The sequence below is a fragment of the Leuciscus leuciscus genome, assembly GCF_965113295.1.
Source record: "Leuciscus leuciscus genome assembly, chromosome: 16".
Classification (NCBI taxonomy): domain Eukaryota; kingdom Metazoa; phylum Chordata; class Actinopteri; order Cypriniformes; family Leuciscidae; genus Leuciscus; species Leuciscus leuciscus.
Window position 1 is genome coordinate 41,065,981 of NC_138740.1, and position 14,352 is coordinate 41,080,332.

The 14,352-nt window shown below is 42.9% G+C and overlaps 1 protein-coding gene across 6 annotated transcripts in view; it reads right to left on the bottom strand.

Moving 5' to 3' along the window:
* The window catches only part of znf462 (zinc finger protein 462), a 56,837-nt gene that overhangs the window by 14,239 nt on the left and 28,246 nt on the right, over window positions 1-14,352 (bottom strand). For 4 of the 6 annotated variants that reach the window (XM_082140105.1, XM_082140106.1, XM_082140107.1 and 1 more), the window contains exons 2-5: window positions 10,560-10,816; window positions 5,051-10,404; window positions 4,573-4,710; window positions 1-32 (exon numbers count right to left, since the gene is read on the bottom strand). The exon at window positions 1-32 is cut by the window's left edge and continues 330 nt beyond it. In XM_082140105.1, the coding sequence (XP_081996231.1) occupies window positions 1-32; window positions 4,573-4,710; window positions 5,051-10,404; window positions 10,560-10,785 (5,750 nt within the window). In that variant the 5' untranslated portion in view covers window positions 10,786-10,816. The remainder of the gene's footprint in view (window positions 33-4,572; window positions 4,711-5,050; window positions 10,405-10,559; window positions 10,817-14,352) is intronic. The other 2 variants (XM_082140109.1, XM_082140108.1) reach the window with 2 other exon arrangements.

Sequence of the window (14,352 nt, forward strand, 5' to 3'; positions counted from 1 at the left end):
GGAGCGGGAACATGCGTCTCTGCTGCTTCCTGCTGTCAGAGGAAATTACTGAAATTAGTCATCCAGTCATATTAAATGAACTCAAAAGTCTGCTCACCTTCAGGCTGCACTTATTTAATCAAAACTAGATGTATTATGAAATTGTGAAATATTACAATTCAAAATTGTTTTCTTTGTGAATCGATAGTAAACTGTAATTTATTCCTGAGATTTTCAGCATCATTACTCCAGTCTTCAGTGTCACATGATCCTTCAGAAATCATTCTAATATGATGATTTGATGCTCAGGAAACATTTATGATTGTTATCAATGTTGAAAACAGTTAATATTTCTGTGGAAACTGTGATACACAAATTGAAAAGTTTGGGGTCAGTAAGATTTATTAAAAAATAATTATTATTGTATTCAGCAAGGACGCATTGAATTGATCAAAAGTGACAGTAAAGACATTTATGTTACAAAAGATTTCTGTTAAACGTTTTTTTTACGTTTTTCAAAAAAATCATGAAAATAAGAAACATATTAAGCAACAAAAAGCAAACCAGCATATTATAATGATTTTAGAAATAACTTTATCCAGGGCTTGACGTTGACTTTTTTTTCTCTCCAGCCACTGTGGCGAGTGGTTTTCTAAAGTTACAAGCCACTCAGCATTTTCACTGGCCACAATTCTGGCATCGATACCATGGGGAACATTTAGATGTTTTTAATATTATCTCATAATTTGGCAGCAGGTTTATTAGGCTGCTGTCGCTTTAAGACCTGACGCACAGATCCAATATACTCTTACACATGCGTTTTCTTCCTCAACTGTTTACTTTGACTTAAAGGAGAACTCCGGTCAATTTTAACATTGAGCTCATTTTTTTGTAAATTTGGAGTGCTGTCAGTACAGAGAACAACAACAAAAATCAGTGTTGCCTACACCGTGTTATCCTCTTTTTAAAATTTGCACCCTGTTGACTTCAATGGGGCACGTTTTAAATCTGCTTTTAGCCTCTTAACATCCTTGATGTGTCATTACAAGTGCCCAGCCATTGTGAGTGATTCCTTCAGAGTGAACACTGTGAATCTGACTGCAGTAGATGTGAAAGATATGAATAAAAGTTATGTTAATTCAGCCAGCGCACATACCTGTATTTATTTCCTTTTTTCGGTCAAAGTCCACAGTAGTCGATTGTCGAGTTCACGCGCATAGGTTTAGTATCTATGATCACGCGCGTGAACTCGACAATCGACTACTGTGGACTTTGACCGAAAAAAGGAAATAAATACAGGTATGTGCGCTGGCTGAATTAACATAACTTTTATTCATATCTTTCACATCTACTGCAGTCACATTCACCCGTGTTCACTCTGAAGGAATCACTCACAATGGCTGGGCACTTGTAATGACACATCAAGGATGTTAAGAGGCTAAAAGCAGATTTAAAACGTGCCCCATTGAAGTCAACAGGGTGCAAATTTTAAAAAGAGGATAACACGGTGTAGGCAACACTGATTTTTGTCGTTGTTCTCTGTACTGACAGCACTCCAAATTTACAAAAAAATGAGCTCAATGTTAAAATTGACCGGAGTTCTCCTTTAATACGCATGTGAATACTCGCCAAAACTGGCATTTTGACATTATGTTGTGTGTATTTGACTGTTTAAGCACAATAAGCAGCGAAAAAGAACTCAATTTAGTATTGAGAGGCATTTTTATGCATGTGCGCTTTGGGGGCGAGTGTCAAAAATCTGCGGGAATGAGTAAAACTATCCCACACGAGATTTAAGCCCTGTAAAAAATGTATTTATCTTTTTGACATCCCTACATTGTACTTAGTTTATTACTTCAGATGCCTTTTAATTAATGACTACAATAAAAAAAAGTTAAAATTCAAGAACGCAAAAGTGGCTGGTGACTACGTTACACGGCACTAATGAAATACACACATGCATGTAGCGGGTGTTAATGTCAAGACCTGAGTCTGACTATATATATATATATATATTTCTTCATTGTGTAGTGAAATAAACCTCTACTTGTTTTTGACATGCTTAAGGTCTGTGACATTTAATAATCATGATAAATACATTTGACAGTCTGATATGATATTTCTCTCAGGGCTGAAGCACAGTTGAACGTGTTTGATTACGGCCATTAAAGCTCTCTGAGTCTTCCTGCGCTATCAGGACATCCCTCTTTCTTAATTTAGAAACGGCCAAGAGGTTCCTGTGTGTTTCTGAGACATCTGCTGCTTTACAGCCCACAGCAAATTCAGCATCTCAGAGAGAGAGAGAGAGAGAGAGAGAGAGAGAGAGAGAGAGAGTGAGAGAGAGGGAGAGAGACAGAGAGACAGAGAGAGAGACAGAGAGACAGAGAGAGAGAGAGAGACAGAGAGAGAGAGAGAGAGAGAGAGAGAGAGAGAGACAGAGAGAGAGACAGAGAGACAGAGAGAGAGAGAGAGACAGAGAGAGAGAGAGAGAGAGAGAGCGAGAGAGAGACAGAGAGAGAGAGAGAGAGAACTGACCCTGCACTTCAGATGCACCTCTGCACCGTCAGCCAATCAGAGTCAAACACTGAGAGACAGAGAACTAAATTTGTCAGTGCAAACTAGACGACCGATTTGACCTTTTAATTCCACCATCAAGAACCAGAAGTGATAACTGATTTTTAACAACCCATAGTTGAGTCAATATTTTGATTGATGACAGATTTTTTTAACACATAAAGATTAAAAATACACACATAAAACAATGTGCATGATAATAACTAGAGGCCACAACACAGTGAGGCCAATGTGACATGTGGCATATTACTAACTGAAACTTTTAAAGTAATTTTTTTATAGAACATTGCTGTTTATTCTAAATTATTTATTATTATGGTTTTAAATTCATGTTCCTGGTAATCTTGAATCAGAATAAGTTCCTCTTGCAGCATCTCTTCTCTGATGATGTGGGCGGGGCAACCTGTCACTCAAATGAGGTCCACCAATAGCAAACCACAACCATCCAATCATCCAATCAATTCCCCACTGACACAATCAAGCCCCGCCCACATTTGTTCTTGCTCCAGAAGTGTTTCACTCGGATATATGGAACGATAGAGAAGACGAGCGCAACTTCCATTTCATGACGAGTTTAAACACAGCATACCATAATAAATGAGAAAAAAAAGAGTACGTAGTACACTAGCATTCCAGTGTTTTCTACATAGTAGCCCAGTGTTTCCCAAACTGGGGTTCAAATTGATGAAAAGCTATTCATTAAATCATAAAAATGCTAAATTAAAATAATACAATTTGAAAATTCCAGCCCTTGGGTCTCTCCTCAGAGTAGCTGTTCTGAGTCTGTGAGTGTGGTTGTGAGCGTGTGAGTGTGTGTGTGTGAGCGTGTGTGTGTGCGTGTGTGTGAGCGTGTGTGTGAGCGTGTGTGTGAGCGTGAGTGCTGCCCCCTAGTGTCCGGTGTGATTCGGCCCTATCCTGGCCTCTGTCTGCTGATCCTCACTGGGATCCCATTCAAATCCTCCCTGCCAGCGTCCTGGCACTCTCAGTGGAACACTAACACTAAGACGCTTACACGCCACTCTCCACGCCACACCGTCAAGCCCACCTAACTGGCTTTCTCCTCAGAGAGACGAAGGGTTGCGTTGCCAGTCTCAGGATTCTGCTGCGATAAAGAGACTGGACTTGGCCGTGTGTAAATGTGAAAGTCCTCATTAAGAAATCCATCACACTCGCACACATTCTTGTATATATTTATATTCCAACCACAAATGCAACTGCAATATCTGATTGAAATTAAAGTAATAAAAAAGATTACGCACTAGTCTTTAAAGCGCATTTTGCATACTATGAATTCACAAGCTCACAAGACTTTTGAGATTTCATTTGTCACAGTGCATAACAATTTCAAATCCACCAGTGAAGTCAAAGGTTGAAACACACTTTGCATTCACATAAATGTTAACCGAATATCTTTTAAATAAGCACGTCAACTACCCTACCTAGAGCGCATTTTAAGGCATCATAGATGCGCTTCCAACACAAAGGCGGTTCCAAAAGGTGGATAGCAACATTATTGCCCTCAAAAAACCTTATTTAGTCCAAGGCAGCATCACATTCAGAAAAGAGCTTTAGAAAAAGAAGAAAATCTTTCATTCTCTATATGCAAAAATGTGTAACTCAAGGCCACAAGATTTAATTACAGGATCAACTTTACGACACGTTCAAGGCTTTCTTCATGAATGCCCACACGATGAAATAAAACACACTTGAGTTTAAGCAGAAGTCATTTTCTGTGTTTCTTCTGCAACACTCAAGGATTTGTCTATTTCATTGAATGTGCAGCTGAATTGTAGCAGTTTAACAGTGCAAACACGAGAGAAAGGCACTTAAGAGAAAGGTCCAAACGGCCTGTGAATGCAGTTGAGAAGACGCTGAAGCCACCTCAGGGAAAAGACTGAATATAGACATTGTGCTGGAGTCTAATAAGACTGAAAATGTAAACAGATGGGAAGTTGAAAATAAAACAGGCTGTAGAACTAATGCAACTGTTTAAAGCTATCTGATAGATGGTGCTCGTACCTTCACGTGTCCCTCCTTGGCCTCGCCGTACTGCACATGCTTTCTCAGGTGGTTACAGATGGCCCGAAGGGTGGGGTGGACCTCCACGCAGAAGTTGCACCTGTAGCCGACGGGAGTCTTATCAGGTGTGCCCTCCACCTATAAAGAGAGACAATGACAACAAACTTTACTGATGCAATCTAGTTATTTGAACCACTTGCATCTATACTTAAGCTGCATGCTTGCAGAGTCTAGTTTTGTTGCATTGTTTGCAAACTCGCTTTTAAAGGGGACACATCATGAAAATCGGACTTTTTCTGACTATAATCGGATCCCCAGTGCATCTACCAACCCGGAAAACGTGAAACTCAGTAACTTTGTTTTGGTAAGCCTTTCTCTGTGAACCATACATTTAAATTACCATAAGACACCATAAATGTATATTACATCTTGTGAAAAGGGGCCTAATATGCCACCTTTAACACATTACGAGGCTCACCTTATTCTCTGGTTTGGGTTCTAGTGGCTCTGTCGTCCTCTGCTTGCTTTGAAGCTGTTTTCTTCGTTCCAGCCTCATGGCTCTTTTCTGGAAACCCTCATTGTGGTTCATCAGATGGACGCCCAGTTCTGGAAGGGTCAAGAACTTGATTTCACAGTGGGTGCACTGGTAGAGCTCCGTCCCATCTTCTGCAGGGCTTGGGATGGTGACGAAATCCCACTTGAGTTCCTTGCTGTGGCAGTCGTTGTAATGCATCACCAGTAGCTCTTCCGCGCTGAACGAGAGCTTGAAGCATTTCAGACATTTGAAGGGAAGCCAGTCCGCGTCACCTTCAGGCTCCACCTCATCCTTAACTTCAACTATTTCCAACTCCTCCGTGGGTGGAGGTTTCTCTGCTTCCTGGGAATAGATCACAGTGAAGTAACGGCCCAGTTTGCTGGAAGGCTGCTTTTTGGGAAAGACTCCGGGGTGGCGCTTTATGTAATGAGAAACGATACTCTTCCTGCTGAAAGCCTGGAAGGAGCAGAGCGAACATTTTCTCCGGTCCACCGCGAGCCTCAGCTCCTCGCTCATCGCTGGAGCCTCTGCTTCTGATGCCAAGGGCACCATCACCTTGTTCGGTTTCTCACTCACCGTCTTGGATGCTGCCAGGCAATGCGTGTAGTAAGCATCGATGTCGTGGCGTTTCTGGTAGTGTGCGGCGAGGCCTTTGCGGATGGGGTTGGTGTAGGCGCAGAGCGCACATTTAAAGACGTTGTTCTTTCCCTCAGGCTGCGCTCTGACATTGTTATGCTTGATACGGTAGTGGCGAGCGATACCCTTCCGGGTGGAGCAGAAGTATTTGCACAGCTGACAATTAAACACAGTGTTATTGTCACTCTTTGCGACTTCGGAAAGTGTGATGTCGAAGTCACACATCTCTGAGACTTCGGTCACCCTGTTGCTACTGCATTCAGCAACCGAATCGTCTCTTCTAGCCGGCGACTGCGTGGCGGTTCCTTTGAACATATCTGCGGCTGGTTGGTTATGATATTTCTCATAGTGTATCTTGAGTTTCTCTAAAGTGCCGTGTGTATAAGGGCACATCTTGCAGCGGTACGCACCATAGCCCTGCCTCTGTGTTTTAGATCGCTCATCGCCCTCGCTAGTTAACTCGTGTACGTGCTCGACATCATCAGCAAAGTCCTCAGCCGTGACTTTGATGGAAGGATGTCGTTTCTGGTAGTGTGTGAGAACTCCGTGGATGCGAGAGTTCACGTACGGACAGTGTCTGCACTTGTAAACTGAGCTAGGGTTAATATCTGCTTCCTGGGCAAAGTCAGCAGCTTTCACTTTCATGCCCGGGTGTTTCTTGCCATAGTGGGTTAGAAGCCCATGAAGACTGTTGTACTCGGACAAGCACACGGTGCACTGGTAAGGGTTGTTTGAGATAGATGAGGTGGCAGACAGAGAGAGATTAGATTGGCGCTCATGTGTTGGGCGAATGACTTCAACTACAGTCTCTTCCTGCTGGTGAGTATTAAACGGACTGGACGTCGAAACGTGTCCTTTGGCCAGAAGCTTATCAGGTGCTTGGTTCCCCTTGATAATGTCGATGAGGACAGACTCATCACCTTTGATGGCCCAAGGGTGCACCACTTGGTAATGGTTAGTAATGTCCCAGATGGAGCACGCCTCAAAGGCACAATCTCTGCATTGGTAATGCTTCGTTTCAGAGTTCCCACCCTGTCTGCTCGTGGAAGTATCAGGACCAGCCCACAGCTTGCTGGCCATGTAAGTGTAGTCAACATTGTGCTCAGGGTGGCGTCTTTGGTAATGCATGAGCAGCCCGCTTGGTTCAGCGTGGGAATATATGCACCACTCACAGTGATAACCAGCCTCCAACACACCATCCTGATAAGCCCAGTGTAAGATCGTCATGGCCGTGGCCTTCACAGTAGGATGATCCTTCTTCAAATGCTTCTTCAAGGCGTACACGTAAGGAGACGTGTACACACAGTGTCTACACTTCAAAGATCGCAACGACCTGGATTTGTCTGCTTCAGTAGCTACAGTTGCAGTGGACGTGGAACTTCCCGCGTGGATCATCTGCGCTCTTTCTCTCTGACTCCGGACCACAGCTGTATGTCTACGAACGAGATCGGCGTTGGCTTTCACGTCCCTGTGCTTCTTCTGGTAGTGAATCAACACTCCCTTCACAGTGCGGTTCCCATAGTCGCAGTGCTGGCAGAAGAACAGCATTTCAGGTTCCCCTTTGTCGGATGCTCCTTTAGTGTTGGAATTACCTGATCCTTCAATCCCGTTGTTGTTGAATTGCTTTAGAAACTGTTTAGGGGGTGCGATCTGTAACTCGTCCATGAGTTTCAGCAGTCCTGGGGTTGGGGGTGCCTGTTTAATGTACTTTGCCGTCACCTTAATCTCTGGATGTCGCTTTTGATAGTGGACCAGAACGCCCACTACAGAGCGGTTGTTGTAGACACAGTGTTTGCAATAATAAACATCTTCATCCAGAGCCACAGGTAGGATGGCGTTCGAAGACTTGGGGGTGCTGGTTAGGCTGTAGGTTGAATTGCTCGACAACTGTGCTCGGTCAACAGATATGACCCGCATTGTCTTCTGTATTCGGAAGTACGAGGCCTTTTGCTCGGGGTGTTTTTTCTGATAATGGACCAGTACTGAGTGCATGTTGGGACTTGAGAAAGAACAGACATCACAGTCATACACCACCACATTACCACCCAGACCTTCTCGAATAACTTCAGCCTCTGTGTTTGCTTCTGGCGTTTTGCAGATGCTTTTGAGAGCCGGACTGGATGATGATCTGGACCCAGACGAGGTGGAGCTTAAACTCTTCGGCCCAGAATTCAAGATTTCTCTTAGTGTTTGGGACTCAGAAGCACTCTTCTGAGGCTGATCGACCATGTAGCTGGAAAAAATCATGGCATTGTTGATCTTCACTGAAGGGTGCATTCTTTGATAATGGGGCATCAGACTCCGCACATTTGGACTTGTGTAGGAACAGAAACGGCACATATACACCAGATCTGGCTGGTTAAAGTTCAAGACGTTGCTTGCTTCTGGATGGTGCGTCATATAGTGCTGGTGCAGATCATTAAAGTTGTTATATTCGATGAAGCACTCGAGACAACGGAAGACTGCGCTCTGATCCTCCGGGTCCAGGATGTATCTGAAGCTAAACTTGATGTAAGGGTGCATCCTCTGGTAGTGTGTGCTGACACTGCGAGCGGACTTGTTTTGGTACTCACAATGTTTGCAGTAGAACAGGTTCCCGGGTACCTCAGTGTATTCAACATTGTCCTGATATGTCTCCCTGCCATCTTGACTGCTTTGATCTTGGGCATCTTTAGATTCCAAAGAGGCACTATAATTATCTTCATCATCAGAAATGGTTAATTGAACAGGAATGTTTCTTGATCCGAGTTTGGACTGCAGACTGCGCTTTCTTTTCCCAACGCCACGCTCTGTCTGAAGACCTCCAGAATTCCTGACATGCTGAGTGTTGAATGTGTAGTGCTGACTTTGAGCATCAGAGGTTTCTCTCTCTCTGCTTGCTTCTACATCGACGTGATTACCATTCTCCTCCACGTCATCATCCATCTCCTCAAGGTTAATCACATCCTCGTGCTGTTGGCTTTGACTAATCTTGCTCTGGAGATTATTTGCAATTTCATCAATCCTTGTCCGTTTTTTGACAGGAGAGAGATCCAAGGGCAAATCGTTGATGGACTTTCTTGCTGTCTTCCCAATAAGGTGCTTCTTGGTTGAAAATCCAAGGATTGATGTTTGAGTTTTCTGGACAAAGCTTGAGGAGCTGTAGGACTCGGACTCAGAATCTTGCTGCTCATTGGACAAACCCTCTTGACCAGTAACTTGTGTTCCATCACAGTACGAGTGTTTGTGTTGCTGGTGGACACGTAGACCTTTCAGTGTGATGGTGGAGAAGTTACACAGTGAGCACCGATGAGGACCCTGCTGTTCCTCGCCTGCATTGGATTTTTTCCCATTGATTTTTGAGCTGCTGTTTCCTCCATTCACAGGCTCAGAGCGTTCACCTTGACCATCTAGACCTTCACTGGTTAAGTCCATGGAGTCCCATTCGGAAGACCCACCATGACATTGTTTGTGCGTGTCAAGCTTTAGTGGGTTGGTGCAAAGAAAGGGGCACTTGTCACATTTATACACAGTAGCTTTGCCAGATAAGTGTATGTTCTCTATGTGACGAGAAATACTACGTCGGTGCATGGTCAAGAAGGAGCAGAAAGGGCACTGGAACCTGTTCATGTGTCTTTTGAATGGAACTCCTTTCGTTTCTAGCAGGTCATTATCCTCTTCTGACAGAAGCAGCTTAGTAGAATCCTCAGCTGGCTCCGTGTGATGGGGATCCTCCAAGTCACAGAGTTCATCATCTGAACTGCTTCTGGAATCATTCAGAATGCTGGCATCTAGATCCATGCCAGACCTAGACATATCTGACATGGTGAAAGTCGATCTCTCTGACAGTATGGAAGATCCTGTGCTGTTAGGTATTTTTGCTGTGAGCTGTGAGTAGTGAAAACTTGATATCCCTGAAGTGGACTTGAGCGATGCATTGCCAGAGGATCCTTTGATTGACGAGGCATTTGTGGAGGAACCTTCATTGCTCGGTAGATCGTTCAGGTTTAAATTGGAGGTTGGAGTGCTTCTCCTAGATGAAGCCGAATCAGACTTGCTGGATCCTGCACTTCCGTCATGCATTTTGGGCTGTTGCAATGATACCATAATCTTCACCATGTTACGGTGTTTCTTCATCATGTGATCGGCTAACTGCTGCCTTTGCAAAGTCTGAAAGCCACACCACTCACAGTTAAAGCTTCCTTTTGACTGGGGTTTGATCATAGATTCCAACACACGACGTTCTACCTTCCCTGGTGACTCTTCACTCTGTTCTTCGACGGAGGAGGCTTCAGAGTCTAAGTCCAGAACTTCTGCTTCGACAGGCGCTGAGTGGCCTACTGGACCTTCTTTGTGATGCACTTTCTGGTGTTTTAGAATCCGTGCTCTGTGTGGGGATTTATAAGTGCAATACTGGCAGGAAAAGACAGTTCCTACACCATCATAAGTAGTAGCGCTGCAGCTGGCCTGCTTGGAAGTTTTGAAGGATCTCTCATCGCTTGCTTCTCCATGGACCTTCCTGGTGTGTTCACTGAGAAGAGAGCTGGATCTGAAGTACCGCACACAGAACTTGCACTGAAAAAATGAAGTTGACGTTTTGCTTGAAGGCTTTGCTGATTGGTTGTGTTTAGCTTGCTTTGAGCCGGAGGAGTGCCCAAGGTCTTTGTTAAAGGAGTGGATGCCTGAAACATGAACAGAGAAAGAAAAACGTTGAGCGCTTCAATTTCACACACATTAGGATGCCAGAATGACTGTTCTGATGTAGTTTCTCTACTTCTAGAAGACTGCACTCATCATCTATTTCTATTTCAGGTCGCAATAAGAAATGTTGATATACCTGCGTCCTTTTTCAAGGAGTCATAATCGTGATTGGTCAAGTCTTCCTCGTCCTCTGTTTGGCTGTGGGAGTTTATTGAGTTTGACCTGGACCGTCTGGGAGACTCCTCACCTTCTCCCACTTCTGTGGGCTGTAGGAAGGCCGTGTGGACGTCTTGTATGTGCACCTTGAGCTCATCGTTCGTCTCTGCACGGAAATCACAGCCATCGCACTGCAGCACTTCCATCGCTTAGGACTCCCTGGAAAATCAGGGAAACCTGTTTAGAGACAGAAAGAGAGAAAGGGGTAAGAGTATAAACTTGGAAAGGACATTTTATACCAGTGTATTTCACAGAAAAGAGATGAATACAGGATGCAACAGAAGAATCTATCTTTTTTTGGAGAGTGGTCAGTCTGCTCCAAGAACAATAGCTGAGGAGGGATTATGGGCTGATTTGTTCCATTTTTTATTACCCAGGGATAAGCCTCAGCTGGAGCATACCAGTGGGCCTTGGTATTTACATCAGCATGTTCCATCAGATTGCATCAAGCCCTTCTGAAATAAGATTGAGTGAATCCGCAGAGGGATGAGGAATGCTCAGGGCTTCAGAGATGCAGTGCAAACACAAAGGATTATGGGGCGGGCTGTCACTTGGAGGTGGCATTATTATGTCCCATGACCTAAGAGCACCCGGCAACTGTGCCAATCAATGAGCTGAAACAAAGTATGATTCAGTCCCTGATCAATACTTTTTCATTAATTCGCACACCGCTGCCAAATTCAGCACATACACATGCTGTCCATGCACAAATCTCTGTTGTGTTTGGGGAAAATTGCAATATTTCATCAGACTGCAGTGAACATTTTCATAAGCCAATAAAATATGTTCACGAAAATCTACAAGCTGAGCCAGAAATTACAGAGTATGTTAGTAACATATGATTTGAATTAAACTAATTCAGCACTGACCTCATGTAAACCTTATGTTCCAAAAAAATAAATGATAATAATATATATACAGTATATATATATAAAACCACAACCGCTGCAAAGAATTATGGTTTTCTTTACAACACTAAGCGTGTCTTCCAGTAAAAGACCATGAACAGATACAGCGACGCCGAACATGTTTTTCTTTCATCACGGGTCATTCTCAATGTGATCCGTGTGTGGCAAGGACATGAGTGTTAGCATGAATTCAACAACAGCGATGCATTTTAGCCGCCGTACAGCACTGTACCAGCTCTGCATATCTGAGAGCAATCAACAAAGACCAGAGTGATTCTTCAGCCTTGGCTGGCTCACACATCAGGACACATTCTCTGGGTGATTTCTGCAAGAAAAGGCCTCAATGTCAGGGCCAGAATTATATGGGTTTAGTGCAATTCTACACATTAGAGGAGGTCTTGAATGCTGTAAAAGCAAACAAAAATAGATTCTACTTGGTTCTTAGTCGCTCCTAAAGTTACAATGGCCATTTTCACTGGGAACTGGGGACGAGATGAGATAAAATCAGTGAGGTAACTCTGCATTCACAAAGGGACCAAAATACTGTCAAGGACACGATTTGCAATTGTTCTTGAAACAAGACATACAAAAGCATGATCTACAGTTATCATACAACATATGTGTCTTAAAGATGACACGAAATCAAAATCCACTATTTACTATTTCATTTCACTGTTGTTATTTTGCACAAATATCAGTGCATGCAATTCCGAAGCAACAAAAATAATTGTTTATGTCAAAAGGTAATATGTTATTACAATATTGCTGTCTTTCTTCTGATGTCACCAATGCCATGTGGGTGGGTAAAAATAATGTGTCAAGAGTACAAAAACTCTTATTAATATGGAAAAGATGCCTTTTATTGCGTGCCGTGGCATCACGTAACATTTGGTTAGGACACAGTGTTAGACAAAAAGGTTCAATGAGGTTCTATATAGAACTCTAGGGTTCTTGACTCAATTTTAAAGAAACCTTTATGCCAAAAAGCTTCAATGGGATTCTATATACAACTCTAGGGTTCTAGACTCAATTTTAAAGAACCTTTTATCCCAAAACTCTAGGGTTCTTGACTCAATTTTAAAGAATATTTTATGCCAAAAAGCCTCAATGGGATTCTATATACAACTCTAGGGTTCTAGACTCAATTTTAAAGAACCTTTTATCCCAAAACTCTAGGGTTCTTGACTCAATTTTAAAGAATATTTTATGCCAAAAAGCCTCAATGGGATTCTATATACAACTCTAGGGTTCTAGACTCAATTTTAAAGAACCTTTTATCCAAAAACTCTAGGGTTCTTGACTCAATTTTAAAGAATATTTTATGCCAAAAAGCCTCAATGGGGTTCTATATAGAACCACATTGAACCTTTTTGGCATAAAGCGTACTTTAAAATTGAGTCAAGAACCCTAGAATTCTATATAGAACCCCAGTGAAACTTTTGGGATAAAAGGTTCTTTAAAATTGAGTCCAGAACCCTAGAGTTGTATATAGAACCCCCTTGAAGCTTTTGGGATAAAAGGTTCTTTAAAATTGAGTCAAGAACCCTAGAGTTCTATATAGAACCCCATTGAAGCTTTTTGGCATAAAAGGTTCTTTAAAATTGAGTCTAGAACCCTAGAGTTGTATATAGAACTCTGGGTTCTTGACTCAATTTTAAAGTACGCTTTATTCCAAAAAGGTTCAATGTGGTTCTATATAGAATTCTAGGGTTCTTGACTCAATTTTAAAGAACCTTTATTCCAAAAAGGTTCTATATAAGGAGAAACGTCTTAAATGACTGCATAATACTTTCATGTTTAACAGGTTTTTTCAATTGTTTATATTGATAAAGTATGTTTATAAGCTGTTTAAATCGTAAAATTTACTTGAAATTAAAATAAAATTGAAGCTAAATCCATAAAATGACCCCACGATGGGAAAAGGTTCGATATATGAAGCGCCTGATGGAACCCTTTAAGATTCTACAGAGTGTAGACTTTACCAACAGAAGAGAAAACAGGTTTCATGACTGAATGGTTGGAATTCCTGCCGGATGAGAAGAGAATAAAGACATCCGAGCCCTCACACCTACATCTTATCACCTGTGGCCTCAAACCGTAAAAGCAGACACTGGTTTCAACCTTCATTCTGAACAACACTGCCAGTGTGTCCCAGGGCAGGTTCGCCCATTGTCTCTCGAGGTCGGGTTTCAGCTCCGCCCGGATCTGTTCCGGCACTCCAGAGGAACTCAGAACAAAAGTCACATCCATATCTGGACAAACCCAGGTAGAGGAGAAAACACAAACTCGAAATTATGAGTCATAAACGACACAAATTGCACCTAGCAGCCTGTCTGGCGGATCCTAATGGGGTGAAATTTGTGAAGCTTTCATGTGCTTCTGACAGCCACTGAGCGCCACAGATGCTTTGAGCTTCAAGGGCAGCCATTTTAAGAGCAGCAATGTGTGCTGAGGTGTTCAGGCAGAGCGTAACATGGACTCGCAGATCTGATCCTCTCGCTGCCACTGGAGAGCAGCTGACAGAAATATATCTAGCAGATGTAACGCACCCAAAACCTTCAAGCTCAGCAGAACTGCAGGAAGAAAAACCCTTCTCTCGTGCCAGCCTGAGCTCAGCTCGTCACATTCTCAACATCTTGGGATTTAAAACGTTGTCAAAATGATTCCAGTTCACATTGACACGTGGAAGCGACAATAAACTCTGTATTATGAATTTCAAAGGCCAGACAAGTCATTTGGTGAGGTCAGTTTGTAGAGAAAGACTACACGCCTGCGCACATTTATATTCAAACGCACATACCTATA